The sequence below is a fragment of the Rissa tridactyla genome, chromosome 4 (genome assembly GCF_028500815.1).
Source record: "Rissa tridactyla isolate bRisTri1 chromosome 4, bRisTri1.patW.cur.20221130, whole genome shotgun sequence".
Lineage (NCBI taxonomy): Eukaryota > Metazoa > Chordata > Aves > Charadriiformes > Laridae > Rissa > Rissa tridactyla.
This window is the reverse complement of record NC_071469.1, coordinates 36,326,563-36,346,920: the sequence shown is the minus strand read 5'-3', so window position 1 is coordinate 36,346,920 and position 20,358 is coordinate 36,326,563. Positions and strand designations below refer to the sequence as shown.

General features: G+C 38.0%; 1 protein-coding gene across 1 annotated transcript in view; it reads left to right on the top strand.

Moving 5' to 3' along the window:
* Positions 1 to 20,358, top strand: part of AQR (aquarius intron-binding spliceosomal factor) — a 55,248-nt gene that overhangs the window by 22,278 nt on the left and 12,612 nt on the right. Inside the window, exons 18-28 of the mRNA XM_054198729.1 lie at positions 1,143 to 1,310; positions 1,743 to 1,912; positions 5,125 to 5,366; positions 6,983 to 7,126; positions 7,657 to 7,726; positions 8,792 to 8,902; positions 11,897 to 12,006; positions 14,309 to 14,444; positions 15,889 to 16,098; positions 16,901 to 17,038; positions 18,042 to 18,113. Coding sequence (XP_054054704.1) covers positions 1,143 to 1,310; positions 1,743 to 1,912; positions 5,125 to 5,366; positions 6,983 to 7,126; positions 7,657 to 7,726; positions 8,792 to 8,902; positions 11,897 to 12,006; positions 14,309 to 14,444; positions 15,889 to 16,098; positions 16,901 to 17,038; positions 18,042 to 18,113 — 1,571 coding nt within the window. The remainder of the gene's footprint in view (positions 1 to 1,142; positions 1,311 to 1,742; positions 1,913 to 5,124; positions 5,367 to 6,982; positions 7,127 to 7,656; positions 7,727 to 8,791; positions 8,903 to 11,896; positions 12,007 to 14,308; positions 14,445 to 15,888; positions 16,099 to 16,900; positions 17,039 to 18,041; positions 18,114 to 20,358) is intronic.

Below are 20,358 nucleotides of genomic sequence, written 5' to 3'. Positions count from 1 at the left end.
AGATTTCTGTTAAAGTAGAGAAGCTGGGAGGATGGCAGCAGACTTCACTGTGCTTAAGGTAGCTATATAGTGGTGCATCTAGCTTTTTAAATACTAGAATAGCCTCTGATGTTGGAAGCGGTAATGCTTTAACTTAATCAAAACTGAGTTGAAGAATTGATGAATCATTGCCTGACATAAAGCAGTTTCATCAAGACCCTGTTAGCTTGGATAATATCCAGTGAGTAATGAGAAGTTATTTGTCTCATATAAAAAATACAGCATATGTTTACTATAAATTTTGAAGATGTCTTAGATCTGTGAGAATCTGTAGGCATACTGGAGAAAAGGATTAGTGTTTAAAATTACATTAGCGAATTGGAGAAATTGCATTTTAAAAGTAGAGTGTAGTTCAGTGGGGATGAATGTATGATACTAAACTTAAGCAAGAACAAGTCACTGCACAAATTCACGTTGGGGGAATAACTTGTTAGGCAGTAGCTCTGCAGAATGAAAAGAGTCCAAGCTCATTGTTGCTCAAAAGCAAATGCGACTCCACAACAATGTGTTACTGCTGAGGGGGGAAAAAAAAACGCTCAACCAAGTCATATGGGGATTTATAAACTGGAATGTAGCATGGAAAACAAGTAACTTATTGAAGTGACCTTTTAAGTAGATAACTAAAGTAACTTTGTTTAGGATTTTGTGCACAGTTCTAGGCACTGCACTTAAATTGTTGTAAACAAAAAAATAAATTTGGAGGTTAATGCAGAAGAAAGCAATGAGAATAAGAGGTTAATGGTACGCTACTTTTGAGATAAGACTGAAAATACCTAGGTTGTGTAATTTAAGATTATTAGGAGAAGAATAATCCTGAAATAAATAAGTTTGTTGTCATGAAAAAAGCAGTCAGTTTCTCCTTTTTGTATTTGAAGTCCTAGCAGATATTAGTGTGCAGGAATAGTGGAAAGGATGACGATATCCTATGGTTCTATATCCTCTTAAGTTAAAGGCATATTTTGAAACAGAACACATTATTCTTTGTAAACAGGTGGGGTTTTATTTAAAGAAATTTTTGTATGTTCTATTGTGTATATATATTAAGGAACGGAAAAAGCGAATGGGATTCAATCAAATCACCAAATGTTCCTTTCTGGAACCAGGTCTGCGTAAACATGATGTCTGCTTTTTGATTACGGTACGTCCCACGCAACCTTATGGCACCAAGTTTGACCGACGACGACCTTTTGTTGAGCAAACTGGTCTGGTGTATGTCAGAGGCTGTGAAATCCAGGGCATGTTGGATGAGAAAGGACGTGTTATTGAAGAAGGTATGGCATACCAAAGCTTCTTTGAAAGATTTACTTTTTTTTCCCTTTATTTATTTTTTTTGTTTGTTAACAGCCTAATCATTGACTTGCTTCTCTTTTAAGCAATTCTCATTGAATTCATTTCCTACCTGAAAAAACAAACTAATCCCATAAGCAGCCTGAGAAAGGTTAACTAGTTTCCTCTGGTAAAATCCGATATAATTAAGTTAATTAATAAATCCAGTATATTTTGGTTTTAGGAATAAGATATCTTATATTCCAAAACTGTGTTAGAAGTCGTATAAAAATTTTTGTAGTGCCATGCAGAAATCAGTTTAATCATATGAATTTGTCTAAATTTAATTTCAGGAATGATTATGTATCGCTTATTTGAATGATAATCTGCTTGTAGCACTATTTCAAATTCTAATCTTACTGTTTCATTATGGGCAGGACCTGAACCCAAACCAAGACTTAAAGGGGATTGCAGAACATACAGAGTATTTCTGGACCCAAACCAGTATCAACAAGATATGACCAATACAATCCAAAGTGGAGCAGAAGATGTTTATGAGACATTTAATATAATAATGAGAAGAAAACCAAAAGAAAACAATTTCAAGGTAAGGTACGGCTTATTGACTCTTAAGAGTCTGTTTGAATATGCCAGCAGTACTGAGGCATATTAATTTTAGATGCATGTAGTTAGGCTTTTTAGGTGGTGTTGGATGACTTCAGGATGTCACATAATCACAGAATGGTAGGGGTTGGAAGTGACCTCTGGAGATCATCTAGTCCAACCCCTGCCAGAGCAGGGTCACCTAGAGCAGGTTGCACAGGAACGCATCCAGGCAGGTTTTGAATGTCTCCAGAGACGGAGACTCCACCACCTCTCTGGACATCCCGTTCCAGTGCTCTGGCACGCTCAAAGTAACAAAGTTCCTCCTCATGTTTAGATGGAACTTCCTATGCTCAAGTTTTTCCCCATTACCTCTTGTCCTGTCGCTGGGCACCACTGAAAAGAGCCTGGCCCCATCCTCCTGACACCCACCCTTTATGTATTTATAAGAATTTATAAGATCCCCCCTTAATCTACTTTTTTCCAGATCGAAAAGACCCAAGTCCCTCAGCCTTTCTTCATAAGAGAGTTGTTTCAGTCCCCTAATCATCTTCGTAGCCCTTTGCTGCACCCTCTCCAGCAGTTCCCTGTCCTTCTTGAACCGGGGAGCCCAGAACTGGACACAGTACTCCAGATGCGGCCTCACCAGGGCAGAGTAGAGAGGGAGGATGACCTCCCTTGATCTGCTTGCGATGCTCTTCTTGATGCAGCCCAGGATGCCATTGGCCTTTTTGGCCACAAGGGCACATTGCTGGCTCATGGTCATCTTGTTGTCCACCAGGACTCCCAGGTCTCTTTCCACAGAGCTGCTCGCCAGCAGGTCAGCCCCCAACCTGTACTGCTGCATGGGGTTATTCCTCCCCAGGTGCAGCACCCTACACTTGTCCTTATTGAATTTCATAAGGTTCCTCTCCACCCAGCTCTCCAGCCTGTCCAGGTCTTGCTGTGTGGTAGCACAGCCTTCCGGTGTGTCAGCCACTCCTTACAGTTTTGTATCATCAGCAAACTTGCTGAGGGTGCACTCTATCCCTTCATCCCAGTCATTGATGAATATATTGATCAGGACTGGGCCCAATACTGGCCCCTGGGGAACACCACTTGTTACTGACCTCCAACTGGGCTCTGCGTCCAACTGTACTGCGTCCAGCTCTGGAGTCATCAGCACAAGGAGAGCATTGACCTGTTAGAGTGGGTCCAGAGGAGGGCCACAAAAATAATCAGAAGGCTGGAACACCTCTCCTATGAGGACAGGCTGAGAGAATTTGGGTTATTGAACCTGGAGAAGGCTCCAAGGAGAGCTAATTGCAGCCATTCAGTACTTAAAGGGGGCCTACAGGGAAGATGGGGATAGACTTTTTATCAGGGCCCATAGTGATAGGACAAGGGGGTAATAGATATAAACTAAGAGACGGTAGATGCAGTCTACATATAAGGAAGAAATTTTTTATGACTAGGTTGGTGAAACACTGGAACAGGTTGCCCGGAGAAGTGGTAGATGCCCCATCCCTGGAAACTTTCAACGTCAGGTTGGATGGGGCTCTGAGCAACGTGATGTAGTTGAAGATATGCCTGCTTGTTGCAGGGGAGGTTGGACTAGGTGATCTTTAAGGGTCCCTTCCAACCCAAACTATTCTATGATTCTCTGATTCAGCCTCAACAGCGCTGAGCAGAGCAGAAGGAGTACCTCCCTTGAACTTACTAATGCAGCACAAGATACTGTTGGTTTCTTTTGCCGTGAGGGTGCGTAACCTGAAAATATTTCTTGTATGCATCCTCAGTTTCTTTGCTGTTAGATCATTTAGACGTTTGAATCTTTAATGTTCCTTGAGTTTTCCATTATGAAGATGCAGCATGAACTAAAAACTGCCTTTCTTTTAGTGCCTTAAAATCATGCATTGCGTAATTGAAATTATTTTAATTTTAAAGGATTCTTCAGCAAGTTCTGTGCAGATGGATAAAGAGGGAGGCAGGAAGGCTTTGACTTCTTATTTTCTGTATCTGGAAAGATGCCTCTGGTGTGAAACAGTAGCTTGTGGTCTGCTCAGAGCATTCTGGTGCCATCCAGCTGTGGATTAGTATACTGGAAGTACTTCATAGAAAGTCTTTTATAAGTTAACATTAAAAAACAAAAACAAACAACAAACCAACCCAGAACTGATTGTTAATGTTGTGTGTCTGTGGTGGGTTCATTTTACATTATAAGCACAAGTAAGCTCTGCCAAAGCCTGTTTGTGTGCTGGGGCTATAGAAAATTTTTTTTTAATCGCATATATATGCACTTTTGTGTAGTCAGAAGGAAGTGCTGGAGTGAATACTTAAGTTTACTCAGAGTTGCCATTAGATTTGAGTGTAGCTTTCAAATTTGTACTGTCTACTTGGAGCTAATTTACAGGCAAATCACAATGCAAAACATTCTGTGCTGGTTTTTCCTTAAGTCCCATGCATTCATTTGTCAAGACAAACTAAGATATTTCCAGATTTATCACATCGCTACCAGTTTGGGTGCAAGCTTTCTGTGTCATCTGCAAACCTTTCTAACTTCAACTGGATAAAAGAAAACAAAGGTATCGCTGTGATTAGTGTTGATAGTGTATTAGTTAGGTAGAGGGCAGCTTGAAGTTTTAAGCTGAGCTTGTAGGAGAAAAGACAAGAGAAAAACTTGTGCAGTCTTGGTAAATTAAGCAGGTGAGACAGCAGTGGAGGTGCAAATACAATGTGTTTGCTGGAGGTGACTCCACAATTGTTCAGCAACGTTAGTTCTTACAAGACCTAATCCTACTGTTTTTACATGTATAGAATTTACTTTTGAAAAGCTAAAGCCAAGTTTTTTGTGATGTAAAGACAGCACATTAGTTGTTAGGGACGTATTTCTTAAACTTTCCTCTGAGAAATTGATCATCTAGATTTAGAAATACTACCTGAAGAAGGCACATCTTCCAATTTATTTGTGATTTTCTTACCACAAGTGTATTATCCTATGCTTAATATACATTTAAACCAGAAACACTTGTTTTATATTTGCAACAAAAATATATTTATTTATATATATTTATATGTTGCATTTATACACTGTATATAGGTTGACTCAACCTAACCAAGCACCTGTCAGTTATGTGCTAGCATCTTAGAATAGACTTGTTTAGTCTTCAGTATGTCACATTTTCTTGGTAAAAAGTCAGTCTCTCTAATAATTTTTTCTATTTTTCTGATATACAGGCTGTTCTGGAGACTATTAGGAATTTGATGAACACAGATTGCGTGGTTCCTGACTGGCTGCATGACATCATTCTTGGATATGGAGACCCAAGTAGTGCACACTATTCGAAAATGCCAAATCAGATTGCAACTCTGGATTTTAATGACACTTTCCTGTCCATTGATCACTTAAAAGCTAGCTTTCCTGGATACAATATTAAAGTGACTGTTGACAATCCAGTTCTGCAAATACCCCCCTTCAGGTGATCTCAAAATTTCAAGCACTCCTGGTCTAATATTCTTGATGAAGTGCATTGTCAGGTGGACTTGAGTTCAGTGATTGGAGAGACGTGCTCTTTCTTTTAAGAAAAGATTTTAATATGTTAATAGTAAGATTTAGATGGTTATATTACAGAGTTAACTATACTACAGTTTGGCTGAGGACCAGCTTCTGCTCTATTCTGTACAAAATTGCATCAGAGCATTGCTTGTAGATCAACCTATTGAATATGTGGGAAAAGCAACAGAATGATATAGAATCAAGGCACATAGTCACTTTTGCATTACGGTATCCAGCTTCCTCAAGTTCAGCCTAAAGACTTTTTAATTACATAGTTTCCTTACATATCTCATTTAAGCGAGCTAAGAACAGCAATTTCAACATCAGTTAAAATTTGAGCTTTTGGAAACACCATTCACTCAAAATAAAGAATTAAGTCTGAAATCCCATAGTACTTATTTTAATTTAGAAATAGTTTCTGAAATAAGATGCCTACATTTGTGACGACTAAATGAGATTTACAGGTTTTGTTTCAGCGGTGCTGTTGTTCCAGCATTTTTAGACTTGACAGTTCTGTCCCTCCTGGTGGACCTCGTTGGATCTGGCAACTGAATTTCACAGTGCATAGCATTGGAGAATGGTTTCTTCAGCTGGACTGAAAAACTATATCTTTTTTACCTTATAAGTTAATAAGAATTGAAATATGTTTCCTTTTGAAGGAATAGATTTGACTGGGGAGGGAAAAAAGATGGCTTTCCTTCCCCCACCAGTCAACTCTTATCATGGCTAAATTTAATCTTGAAAAGCAGAGAGGTAATCTTCCATGCTTCTCTTTTTTTTTTTTTTTTTTTTTTTTTTTTTTTTTTTTTTTAAACACTGCCTGTAGAATATGTGTGGAGAAGGCACTAACTAACGCTATGTAATGATACAAAAATAGTCTGAAGGTATCAAGACAAGATAGCATGCACAATTTCCCTTGACGAACTGGTATGCATTTTCAGTTAATAGATTAAAATGGAGATATTCCTATTTATGAAGAGCTATTGCTCTTCCTACTGCATTTGTCCTGTAAAGAGACTAAGAGATTATTGCTGTCAAAGATGTCTGCATTGTTGTCTCAAGATCATTGGATAGCCATTGGAATTCCTTCACTGTGATGTGTTTCCGAATTAGGTTAGAGAAGGTTGCTAACATGTGATACAGAGGGCTATAAAATCGAGTTGTTATTGCTGAACAAACAGTGCCGGTGGCTTTCTATTATAACTTTGCTCCTGTCTCTTCCATTTTCAGTTATGAACTCTTTGCCTTCAGTGTTTTTTCCAGCTGGCTCTCAGCACTGCTCCTGGCTTTTGAAACTATGTGAAGAGCACTTTTGACATACTTTTTGTCAAATATGCTTTCTTAAAATTGGCTTCATCAATTTATTTGTCATTCCTTTTCCTTATCCTCATTAATACTTTGTTGTCTGCAACTCTTGTTTCCCTATTGTGTGAAAGTTTGTCATAACGGTGACAAAAAAAGTCTTTCTATACAAACTTCTAAGACAGTCTGGCGTCACAGTGAGTGTGTTGAAGTGTAGTCTTAAATTATATGTTACAGGATAACTTTCCCAATAAAGGGCGGTAAAGGAAAGAAAAGAAAAGAAGATGGGAATGAAGAAAAACCTGAAGAAGCTAAAACACTGATTGTAGAGCCTCACGTCATTCCGAACAGGGGACCATATCCATATAATCAACCAAAACGGTAATAAACAGATGAGAATTTACAAACGGTAACACATGCATAGCAGTTCATTTTCAGAAATACTTAAAAATAATATTGTTGATTATAAATGAAAAGTCATTTAGACTTCATTACTGAAATTGAATTTGAATGTGAGACTGTTTTGTTTTACGTTTAAATCAAACTATTCTATTTTCCGCTCCCTCTTAAAAAATTCCTTTGAAGAACAATGAGAAATACTGTCTTTTAGTAGTGTGTCAGGACTTTGAACATTAGGAGAATCATACCTAAATAATTTTACAGCATTCTCAGCAAATAATAGCTGAAGACAGGCAGTCTTTTAGATGGGATGATTTTGTTGTAACATGGACAACATGACTGGCTGTCTTGCAAGATTGTAGTGTCTATAAAGAAGATCATTGTTTGCAAGCATGTAGTTCTGGAGAAACATGTAGCCAATAAATTTAAATCAAACTTATTAAAACAATTGGTTTTATCAAATTGTTGCCAAAATCCGTCACTTCTCTGATTTTTGTGTTGCTTTGTTACAGCAATACTATTCAATTTACCCATACTCAGATTGAAGCTATACGTGCAGGAATGCAGCCTGGGTTAACTATGGTAAGAATTTTTTAAGGATTTTATACTCTTTGTTTACTGGGTTCTGCCTTTAGGTATATTTATGTAGCCTTTCTAGCCTTGCTAGCCTTCTATAGAGGTCACTTCCAGTAATAGCTCAAAAATATGAAAAAATAACTACAAAGGTTCAACATCCTCCCATCTTCACAAAATCATACAGAAACACATTTGATCTCTGTATAACTGTATCCAGTGTTTCAGTGGCTGAAGACTTTCCACAACAACTGAATTTACTTTTTCGGTGGTTGGATTGCTAGTTTTAGACTGTTAAGCTTTTGCCATGTCTGTTATTTTTGGATGTTTTAAATTAGTTGCATCATTTTCAGTTTGACCTAACTCCATTAAAGGAAATGAAAGTCACTGAATTGTCTTCAGGGAGTTTTTTTTCTGCTGTCTTGTGAAATGTAACATGCAATCCTTTATATCCTGCTGACTTCTAGAACTAAGAAGTTACAAACCAAACCAAACCTGTAGATCTGTTATGAAAGTAATTTTTGATCAGTGAATTTTAAAAAAGGTCTTTAAGGTTTACCACTGTCAATTAGACTTTGACTACAAGTATCTGTTTCCCACTGAAGTACAGTCTATCCTGGTAGTGAGTCAGTGGAATAGTTGAATGACTTTTCTCTGATACTCTTAATTTTTTCGTGGTCTATGTAGGCAATAAGGCTAACTTTTACATTTTTCATATTGGTATTCATTAGTACCATGGTCTTCTTCCTCCCCTTCCTCCTTATGTTTTACCACTCCCTATATGCTCTGTAGCTAGCACGTAAAAGATGCAAGTCAAAGAAAAAAATAAACTTCAGCGGAATTGTTTGCCTTTCGTCACTGCCTGTTTAAGTGTGCTGAAATTAGTAGTGTCGTAAATGTATAAACTTCACCTGAGTTCTTGGCAGTGTTTTTAAGAATGGTATGTTTTCTAATGTCGGAGTCTTGTGAGATTGTTCTGTTTTTTCCCAACTGTCTATATTTCTGTATTGTGCAACATTCTGATAAATTGTGTGTTGATTTTTTTTTTTGTTGTTTATTTTGTTTTGGTTTTAGGTAGTGGGTCCACCTGGTACTGGAAAAACTGATGTAGCAGTCCAGATAATATCCAATCTTTATCATAATTTTCCAGAACAACGAACCCTTATAGTTACCCACTCTAATCAGGTAAAGTGTCCATCATGTGTGAAATTTTCATGTAATTAAAATCAAGAAGACCAGCAGGTAATGAGATGAGTAGGTTTGGGATTGCAGTTGTCTCTTAACAATGAAAACTTGAGTTGTCTTGTGTGCAATTTTGCCAGTTTCATAATGTGAAATTAAAATTTTGAATTTCGGGTTTGTAGTTCTGTGCTATTTATCAGAAGTTTTTAATATATTTAACTGTTTGGGGCTAGAAATTAGGAAGTATTTTGAAAAAGTGGCTGCACAGTTCTTACAGTTGCACATTCACTGCATGCCTGCCAGGTTTTTGCTAACTAACTTTCTTGGACACCGGTTGCTCTGTGCTTCATACTTGTAAGGGAAAGGATGAAAGGTAGTAGGTATCATATCATAGAATCCTAGAATACCGGGTTGGAAGGGACCTCAAGGATCATCTGGTCCAACCTTTCTTGGCAAAAGCATGATCTAGGCAAGATGGCCCAACACACTGTCCAGCTGAATCTTAAAAGTGTCCAATGATGGGGAATCCCCTGCTTCCCTGGGGAGATTATTCCAATGGCTGATTGTTCTCATTGTGAAAAAAATTTCCTCTTGCGTCCAGTTGGAATCTCCCCAGAAGTAACTTGTACCCATTACCCCTCATTTTTTCCCTGTGAGTCCTTGTAAAAAGGGAGCCTCTATCTTCTTTGTGGCCACCCTTTAAATACTGGAACATGGGGATAAGGTCTGCCTGCTAGCGATGCCCATGTTGATGCAACCCAGCATCCTGTTGGCTGTCTTTGCTGCAGCAGCACACTGTTCCCTCATACTGAAGCTCAGTCCGGGACCCCCAGGTCCCTTTCTACAGAGCTGCACCCCAGCCTGTGCTGCACTCCTGGATTATGTTTTCGCAGGTGCAGGACCTTACACTTGTCCTTGTTGAACTTCATAAGGTTCTTGTTAGCCCACTCTTCCAGCCTATGCAGGTCTTCCTGCAGGGTGGCTCTCCTGAAGTGTCCCCTTCCCCACTCAATTTGGTAGGATTGGCAAACTTCATCAGGGTACACTTGATCCCATCATCCAGATCACTTATGAAGATATTAAACAGTGTTGAGCCCAATACCGATCCCTGGGGGACCCCACTTGTGACAGGCTGCCAATTTGAAAAGGAGCTATTTACCAACCCCCTCTGGGTGCAGCCTGTCAGCCAGCTCCCCACCCACCGCACAGACCACTTGTCTAGACCATAAAGCATCAGTTTCTCTAGGAGGAGCCTGTGGGGAGCCATGTTGAAAGCCTTGCAGAAATACAGGCAGACAATGTCCACCGCTCACCCCACATCTACCAAAGAGGTTACTTTGTTGTGGAAGGCGATCAGGTTTGTCAAGCATGATTTGCCCTTGCTGAATCTGTGCTGGCTTTTCCTAATCACATGCTTCGTTTGACTTGTGATAGCCCCCACGAGGATTCGTTCCATAACTTTCCCAGGGACTGAAGTAAGACTGATGGGCCTATAATTTCTTGGATTCTCCTTAAGCCCTTCTTGTAGAGAAGGGTGACATTAGCCTTCTTGCAGTCTTCTCAAATGTCCCAAAGCTCAAGGACTTCTCGGAGATTATGGAGAGCAGCCTCACAATGACGTCAGTCAGCTCTCTTAACACCCTTGGGTGGGTAGCGTCAGGGCCCATCAATTTGCAGGGGTCAAGCTCCTGTAATAGTTTACATACCAGCAGTCAGCAACCAGTCATGGTCTCTTCAGCTGAGTGCTCGCTTCCCAGTCATAAGAGATGGAGTCTAGCTGCTGATTCTCAAGCATATATAAAATAAGAATAATAATGATAAAAGTCTTAAAGATTCTTACTGTAAATCTGCATCTGGTTTGGAAGGATTTGTTTGGAAACCAGTGTTATCTTTTTCCTGGTCACCCTAATTAGCCTATCCTATTTCAGTTATGAGCTATTTTAACTGAACATACCACTTTGACAATATTTAATCTTTTTCCATCAAAGCATGATCAGCTACTTATGCTGTTGTTCAAAGAATGGTGGATGGGGCTTCATTCTGGTGAGGAGTTACAACCTGGAATAATATAGGCCAGTCTGCAGTGGGTTGTGGGAGAGTAACAGGTAGTGAAGTTGAGAGAAAGGGTTGAGAGCATGTCTGTAGGGGAGAAAAGGAAGGAATTAATTTGAGGCAGGTAGGAGACTCTTCTTACCTGCCTAGACTAATATGAGAACGTGACCTTGAAATTGAACTTCAGGAAATAAACTATCTCAGCAGGCTTCATTCCCTATGCCTTGGCACTTTTATTTTAACATGTTTGCGTGATTTCCATCTGACTTGAAGTACAAGTGAAGCTTGCTCATGTTTATTCTTAGTTTCCAAACATGATGATCCAGTGCTTACAAACTTACTCCTTTGAAATTGGACATTTGGAATTGAAATGTCCTTGAAATTGAAAACTCCTTGAAACTGGACAAAATGTCCTTTGAATTGGACAGCTGTTAGAGAATTGAAGAGTTTAAGGCAAGAGACGTAGCGCACCTTGAATTTAGTTCACCAAAACTTATTTATGCGTATGGAATACAGTTACAGCACCTGCCAGTTAGTATCATATCATGCTCTTCTAACGTACAGTAAAAGTTAAATGGTTTAAAGTCATCTAACAAAATCAATATTTGCAAAGTGTGCTTCTTGAGAGAGTTTTATAAATGGATAGCTTTATCAACAAAATTAACTAGGTGATAGAATCAAATTTTAAAATTGTTTAAAAATTGTAAAATCAAATTGAAGTGTTGTATAAAGTATGCAAATACAAGAGTTTTAGTAGGGTAGATTCACCATTGTCAAGATTTAGAGCTCTAGTTTCAGTATTAACTTTATGTTTGCATTGGCTTCTATTTATACCAAAATAGGCATAATTTCCTAGCCGGCTTACCAGCAGTTCTTGAGTTAACCCCTGCAAGAGCCTTTGGACTTCTAAAAACTACCTTTTCTCCTGTTCTTGTCAATCTTTAGGCCTTGAATCAGCTGTTTGAAAAAATCATGGCCCTGGACATTGATGAGCGTCACCTCCTGCGTCTGGGTCATGGAGAAGAGGAATTAGAGACAGAGAAAGATTTCAGCAGGTGAGAAAGGAGGTGCTAATGATAAACTCGCTTGCATAAACATTTTAGCAAGATGTATGTGTTGGATCCATTCTGCCGCCTTTGTAAATGAGCAAGGAGCTGTACTTGACAAGCTTTACCTTTCTCGTATTATTGCATTATAGCAATGCAGAGTACACTTGTTTTCAATACTGGGTTAAGTCATTTTAGTTCTTATTCACTATACAAACTGTGTTCTCTTGAGAATCCAAAGGCAGAATCAGGCAGTTGCTTGTTCACAAACTGCCTGAATAGGTACAGCTCATTGTATTCTGGGACCATGTGTGTTTTATAGAATTGATCTGTTTTGTGAGAGAAAGTTGAATAACAAGGGTAGGTTGTTGCAGTTGCAAATTTTTATATGCAAATATGATATCACTTCTGCTGGCATGGTGAATATTGCATTAATAAATATAAAAATGAAATGAAACTTTCTGCTTTTAATTCTTCAGAACGTTGCTTAATTACAAAGCTGCTTATTTCATTGGTAAATAACACATTTTGAAGAGTACATACATAAGGAAAGCTATCCAAGTCTTTATCAGTACAAAGATTTAAGAACCTGTTCTTGTAAATATTTGTACATTTGTTACATCTTAGTCCAATTGACGTCAGTAAGATTACACACATTCATAAATGTAAGCAGGGGTATAAGGGTCATGCCCTGGAAATAACTGAACTGTCCAGTACTGGATTATTATAGCAATACTTTGACTTCAAAAGGTATAGTAAAAATTATATATAGCCACTAGAAGCTACGCACATATGCATAGTTGAGTTTCATTTAGCAAAATAAATACCTTGTGATTTTTTTTTATTTTTTTTTTTTTAATTTGAATGCTTTGACATAGTCAAATTATTCCAGAAATTTGATAGCCAAAATCTTAGTGAAATAATGCCATGGCAGATGTTTATTTAGTAGTATCCACGGTTTAGTATATTGCTTGAACAATAGTGCTCATCATTAAAAGGAGTTTTCTTTGAGACATTCTATGTTGTCTGTTTTCATTCTCTTTCAAGGTAACTCCAGACCTACAGGACATTACTGCAAGTCCTGTGGATTCTGGCAGTTTGGGAGGGAGGGATAAAAGTTGAGGAATATATTTGAAAGTGGGCTGCACGACTGTGAGAAGTCTATTTTCCATTTGCCTTTTGTTTATTTTAGGTTGCTTCTGAGTTTGTGGTTTTTCTGTGTTAAGTTGCTTTAGAGGGCACAATGCTGCTTAAGGAATTTCTGCTGCTTGGCAAGCTTAGTGTTCCTTTTTTGCTCCCTCTGCAGGCACAGCAAAGCAGGGCAGGGGGTGTAAGAACAATATCATATTCAGTTGTGTCTTAGTAAATTCAAATCTCCAGCTTTAACTACTCTCACCCTTCTAAATAAGACAATAGAACCCATTGTGATTACCAGGGACCATGGCAAGGTTTTTTTTTCTGTGCAGAAGGCATATTTTATGAATAGTAAGTTTAATAAGAACTTGAAATTTAGCCTTTATTCACATTTGAGATTTTAACTACGTTTGCATTTTTAGAGAGTGTCCTGTTCCTCTCAATTCTTTAATTCCACCCTTTTTTAGAAAATGTGATATATTGATTTTTGTTCTTGTATCCCTTCTTGGAGGGGGAGAGTGCATTGATTAAGGAAATTGATTTATAAAGGAAAAATTTAGGCTTGAATTGGGTAAGAGGAGGAAGAATGGAACGAGCAGTTACAAACTAATCAGTCATAAGTTACTGAGCAGGCAGCTGTGAATAGAGGACCTCCTATGTGTGGATGCAGACCTGTCTCTTATGGTGGGCTAAGAGCATTATTGCAAGACACTTTGTATGTTGCCAAAGGAAGTCAGCCTTATCATACTGAAACTTCGGGTGTAGGTTCTGTTTGTGATGGTCCATAGACCAAGTTGTATTACTTGTGTTTGTGTAACATGTTGTGTACCGTAGTTCCTAAACTGTATATTGGAAGTAATGCGTTTCTGCTTTACAGGTACATTGTAGAAATGTTTTACTAACACTTATGAAACTTTTATTGACGTGATAGGATAAAAGGAGCTTTTCCTACAGTAACAGCTCTTGCGTGGCTTTGAAAATTATTAGGACTCAACTGATAGAAATACTCAGCACGTAGCAAATTCTTGGGGTTTGGAACCTGGTAGTAGTTTGGGGTTTTTTTTTGTGGGGGGGGGGGTTTGCTTTTTTGGTGATCTCTCATTGTGATACTTAGATATAAAGTTTTGAATTAAATACATTTAAATACAAATTATGTTATATTTAATCCATTTTGTAGGTACGGAAGAGTTAATTATGTTCTGGCTCGAAGACTTGAACTTCTACGAGAAGTTGGGCGATTGCAAGAGAGTCTTGGAGTCCCAGGAGATGTTTCTTACACTTGTGAAACAGCAGGCCACTTTTTCTTATACCAAGTAAGGACTGATACTTCTACTGTATGACCTCAATATATTATGAAACACTTTGTAAAAATTGGACTGATTTTTCAGAATTAATTCTAAAAAAAAAAAAAAAAAGCCATTTTCTTTAGTGGTTCAAAATACAATAACAGCTAAAGCTATAATTGCAACATTACTTACTTGTATTGCTATTGTTTTAAATCCTGCCCGATGACTCACCAATTGAAAGGCTAGCATTGCTGCTCTTCATGACTGCTGGCAAAGATTCTAACCTGAAGTTTCTCCTTCAGATAGGAAAATCTTGGGCTGCTTTACATATTGGACAAGCATCAGAACAGCTACTTGATGGTCCTGCTAGAAAGCTTTTATGGTGTTAAATGCCAGTGTGAAATTGAATGTATAGTATACAAAACCGTGATTTTCTGTATTTTGTATATCCCTCGTTTACCTTCCATGTATTTTTCAGTGACATGGTCATATTAGCAATTAGCGTGGCTTAAGCAGACTTACAGCGTGCCTAGGTACTTAGGATCAAATGCATACACTATATGTATTTTTACGGAAGTTACTGTGGGCCAGCTTCCATGTGAGCCTAAACATCAAATGGTCATTAGGTGTTGGAGAGTACTAGGAGGCATTGCTAGAGCTCATCTTCTGGCCCCACGCAGCAATGTCAGAAGGAAAAAGAGGGGCAGGAGGTGCTCCAGGCACCAGAGCAGAGATTCCCCCATAGCTCATGGAGAGGACCATCGTGAAGCAGGTTGTCCCCCTGCAGCCCATGAAGGACCATGTCAGAACAGATATGCACACTGCAGCGCATGGAGGACCCCATGCTAGAGCAGGTGGATATGCCATGAAGGAAGCTGCAACCTGTGTCAAGCCCGTGCTAGAGCAAGGGAGAAGTGTGAGGAGAATGGAGTGGCAGAGATGCGGTGTTGTGAACTCAAATGAGAAGCCCCATTTCTCCTGCACTGCTCAGCATGGGGACAAGATAGAATAGTTGGGAGTGAAGGAATGAAATTGAGCCTGGGAAGAAGGAGGGAGGGGACAAGTAAGGTGGTTTTGGTTTAGTTTAGTGTTTGTTTCTCACCATCCTACTCTGTTTTTAATCAGAGTAATTAATTAAATTAATTTCCCCTAAGTCAAGTCTGGTTTGCCTGTGGTGGTACTTGCTAGGTGATCTCCCTGTCTTTATCTCAACCCATAAGCTTTCCATCTTATTTTCTCCCCCTGTCCTGCTGAGGAGGAGGAATGAGACACGCTTGGTGGGAGTCTGGCAGCCAGCCAAGATCAACCCACCACAGCATCAAAACTGTTGTCCTGATAAAAGGTCAAATGCTAATTTAAACATACCTTGGTTTTGTGATGGTTTTTTTTAATACTATGTGTGCAAGACTGTACCTTGACAATGACTTTGTCATATTGACATGTTTTTATATCATACTTTTGTTTGCCATAGGTAATGTCTCGTTGGGAGGAGTATATCAGCAAAGTGAAAGCTAAAGGTGGAAAAACACCAGATGTTACAGATGTTTCCAGTTTGTTTCCTTTTCACCAGTATTTTGCAAATGCTCCTCAACCAATTTTCAAAGGCAGATCCTATGAAGAAGATATGGAAATTGCTGAAGGGTGTTTTAGACATGTTAAGAAAATATTCACTCAGCTTGAGGTAAGACATGTAACTATTAAAGGTAAGTGGATCTGGCTAATCCTATAAAAAAGACTTCACGGAGTTCCAAAATTCTCCTTTGCCCTACGTCCTAAAAGGAGTATATACCTCTGGGCAGCTTTAGCTTGCAAGGCATTCAGGTGACAGTTTCCATGTTTAAGTAATATAGGCATGTTTCACAGTAGGGACAAGGGTCTCATCTGTTTTATTTTGATCTTAGGAAACAGCCATTCTGCATGTTCCGTTTTCACTGATTAGGGTACAAGAGTTGGTGTGCCAATCACTGCTCCTCTGATCCTCAAGGGCCTTTGTATTTAAAGACAGAGATAACCTAGAAGTAACTTAAACAGTTTATCTTCTATTTTTACCAGAATTGCTTGAGAGGCTTTTAAAAGTTGGGGTAAAGGTGATCTGGGTATCTTTTGCTCATATTAACTGTATTGATCTTTCTAATACTGAACTTGATGTAAAGTTATGATGCAGTAAAGTAGGAAACAAGAAGATATAGTAAAACAAAATTCTGGGGAATTCTGAGAAGGTTCCTCAGAAGCAATTGAATAATTGTCTGCAAATTTATATATGCATGCAGGTTACAGAATTCTTGGACGTTGTTTTTGAAACACTGTTGTTTCCAGGTTCAGCATAAAAAAAAATATTCAGATGGGATTTTTAACAGTAGATATCTTGATAACTTTCTGGCCTAATTGTATTAAGAAGTTGGCCAGATATTTTGAATAAATACATTTTATAAGCAATAATTTTTTGTATTCTGACTATCGAGATTTTCTTTTCTCCTCTGTAGGAATTCAGAGCATTTGAACTTCTCCGCAGTGGCCTGGATAGATCCAAATACTTGTTGGTGAAAGAAGCAAAAATCATTGCCATGACTTGTACTCATGCTGCTCTGAAGCGACACGACCTGGTTGAATTAGGTTTCAAAGTAATGATTATACTAGTTATAATTATACTATATAGAATATATATAATAATAATATACCATAATATATTATAATAATTAATAATATAATATAGATAATATAATAATATATATAATTGTACTATTATACTGTACTATGCTAATTGTTTTTTGGGGTTGGGTATTGGTTTTTTTTTTCTCCCCCTTGTATAAACCTTTTTATTTGTCCTAAATCTAGGCAACTAGATTATTTTGAGATGCATTTTTACCAATATATTTGAAACTGTAATTTTAGTGAAGAAAATTTTAATTTCTGTAAGTAAAAGGTGAGATCACTTTTAAGTTATTGTATATACAAAAATGCTGAATAGTTCATCTCTGTTTAAAAGAAAAGTTAGTTTTGCCATATTAGATGATGAACAGCAGTGATATGATTGAGTAATAAAATAAAGGCAGAACTGGGCAAAGCCCATGGCCTTTATAACTTTGTTTACCTAAAAAATTAATAATTTGCGGGAAAAGAACTATGATGCAATGCTGTTTTCACTCTGCAGTGTTAACCATAGGTATTCAGACTTTTATCTGACAGAAACAAAACAAAAGCCCACAACCAATAATTCTTTCAGTCTTATTTTTCTCCGATAATGCGCTGTATTAGATCACAAGTGTTTCTTTTCTGCTTCAGTGCAAAGATCCTAAATTAGTTTGCTTCATTGCAGAAAGCTTTTCTCTTGCAGATGGGTTATGGTATGTGGGAAGCATGTCATCTATTTCAGTCATGGATTCCTTCTAGATGTATAAGCCCTGATTGGTACAGGTAGATCTGCCGTTGATGTAGTAGAATTTCATCCTCTGGCATTGATTTTTAGTACTACTGATACTTTGCCTATAAGGTAAAATCCGGCTGTAACTGTCCCACCCAACAAAAACCAAATGAGTAATTGATGCTTTCTTTTGGTAGGCTGAAATAACAGCATTAATTTGTATTACTTGATTGATGGACACCTCTTTACTTTTTCTTTCTTAGTATGACAACATCTTAATGGAAGAGTCTGCTCAGATTCTGGAGATAGAAACCTTTATACCTCTCCTGTTGCAGGTTAGACCAGAATTATAAAACATATTACAAAAAATGATAAATGAAAGTCTGTGTTCTTGATCGATTTAGAATGTTAAAGGGAAAATATCTTGTGCAGAAGGTAACCGACGACTGATACTTGCCATTTGAGGGCACAGTAAGAACTTTCACATTGTTATACATTAGTTTTCTATCCTAGTTTTTTAATATTACGGATTAGTAGGTTCTAAATATGTTACTTTTATTGTCTAAATAATACTATTAGCAGGCTTTCATTTTGAAAATAAAAAAGCAAAGATATTTATGTAAACTAGGTCCTGGCTTTGTTACTTTCATTGTTTCTCACGTAGTACTGACTGTTGCTAATTTTAAAAATTGTTAAAATTAATACTTTGTATTAAATAGCAGTTTTGCTTCCCAAGAACATACGGCTTACATAATTGCTCGGTGTCATCCTCAGTGTCACCAAGCTTGTGGTGGTTGGTCAGTTTCAGTCGAGACTAACAGAGATAGAGAGATACCAACCACCTACAACTTCAGGAAAACTGGAGACAAGTAGAGAGGAGACATTCTAATTGTTGTTACCACTCCACAGAAAGAAAAGAAATGGTTACTGGTTCTGCTTCTATTTTTGCCCAATAGTTATGCATCTTTCGTCTAGCTCATTGGTAAATGTTTAACCTGGAATAAACTGCAGCTTGTACTGTATTTGGCAAACCAACAATTGGTAGATAAAGGAATGGAGATGTGGTACAGTTGAATGGAGGAAGTCTTGCAGCTGGAAAGGTACTGCTAATGCAGGGAAGGGAAGAAGGAAAGTGAAGCTAATGTGGCACGGGGGGTATGTATAGTACAGTCATACATATGTAGGAATAGGGAAGCAATGACTCTGTAACTTCAGGGGTTATTGTAGTAGAGGGACAACGCTGCTCCTTTTAAAGTTGAGTATCTTGCCTTTACTCTGATCATTCTAAACTCAGTGCATCCACTCGGACTGTCTTGAAATTTTTTGTGCCTCCAGTGAAGGTTATCTGTTGGTTGCTTTTAGCAGCCTGAGCTTGAGATGCATCACTTCCTGTTTTAAGAGCTAGGGGATTTCATAAGTAAGCAAAATATGCTTCTCGCACATCTGTGGCTCTGTTATCTCTGTAATGTCAAATTATCATGAGATAAAATTTCACGTCTTGAAGTGAAGTGTGGGCTCCCTCAGGAACCCTGTGCAAACCCTTTAGCTGGGAGAAGTCAGTAAAATTGAAGACAGTCTGTTCTGTTCATTTGATTCTTACTGTAGCGGCTTTCTGAAAAATGCACAGTCTGCATTTGCTCATAGTCTAAAATTAAGTCTCCTTTCAGAAGTTTTGCCTGGAGCAGATATTTTCATTGAAAAGCAATAATTTTAAGTCTTCTAGAAAACCACATCCAAGCTTTTGGATATTCATTCTAAAAGAAAATATCAGTTGAAAAAGGTGTGATAGAAACTTCATGAAATATTTGATATATTTGTAATTGCAGCTCATAATTTTTCACTTTCCTTTTTAACAATGGAGAGTAGAATACAATTGCAGGAAAAGTAACTCGGTATGGGCCTAGTGCACAAAAGAATATGCATGTCCGCGTTAACCATATTGCTACTAAAGCCCAAGTCCTGTTCTCAGTTGCTGTCTAGCTCTGTAGGTTTTTAAGTTTTAGGGATATTAATGTAGTTTTTTAACACTTTCTTGGAGTGTAAAGACTGCTGGGTTTTGATGATTCTGAGCAGGTAGGCAACTCTAAACCCCAAATACTGCCTGAACTCTGAAGAGGAGCATGTATTTGTCCGTCTTGTTTGGGGTGTTTAGAGAGCAAACCACTACTGGGTGAGGCTTCTCACAATCATAAAACAGTGACAGTAAAGCTCTCTTTTCCTTTTAGTTATTAGTTTAGCAATTATAATAATACCATGAAAGATACTTGGTTCCTTTCTGTCCTGCGGGCTCATGGTGGTCTCTAGAACTACATTCAATTTAGTTAAACCTAAAATGCAAGATTTCTTCTTGCTGCTTAGTTAGATTGCCCTAACAGTCAGAAATGTGTCGAGGCATAAGTTCTCGTTTAGGTGGCTTCTCCTGCAATTAGGTATTTAAATCTCTATGTGTAAAGCCACGTGTGATACTTTAAGATGTTGTTTTTGTGTTTTGGCAGTCTTGAATTTAATGCTACAACATCGTACTGTAGTTGTGTGTAACAAATAATTCCTGTGTGGCTTTCACCATAGTTTTCATTGATA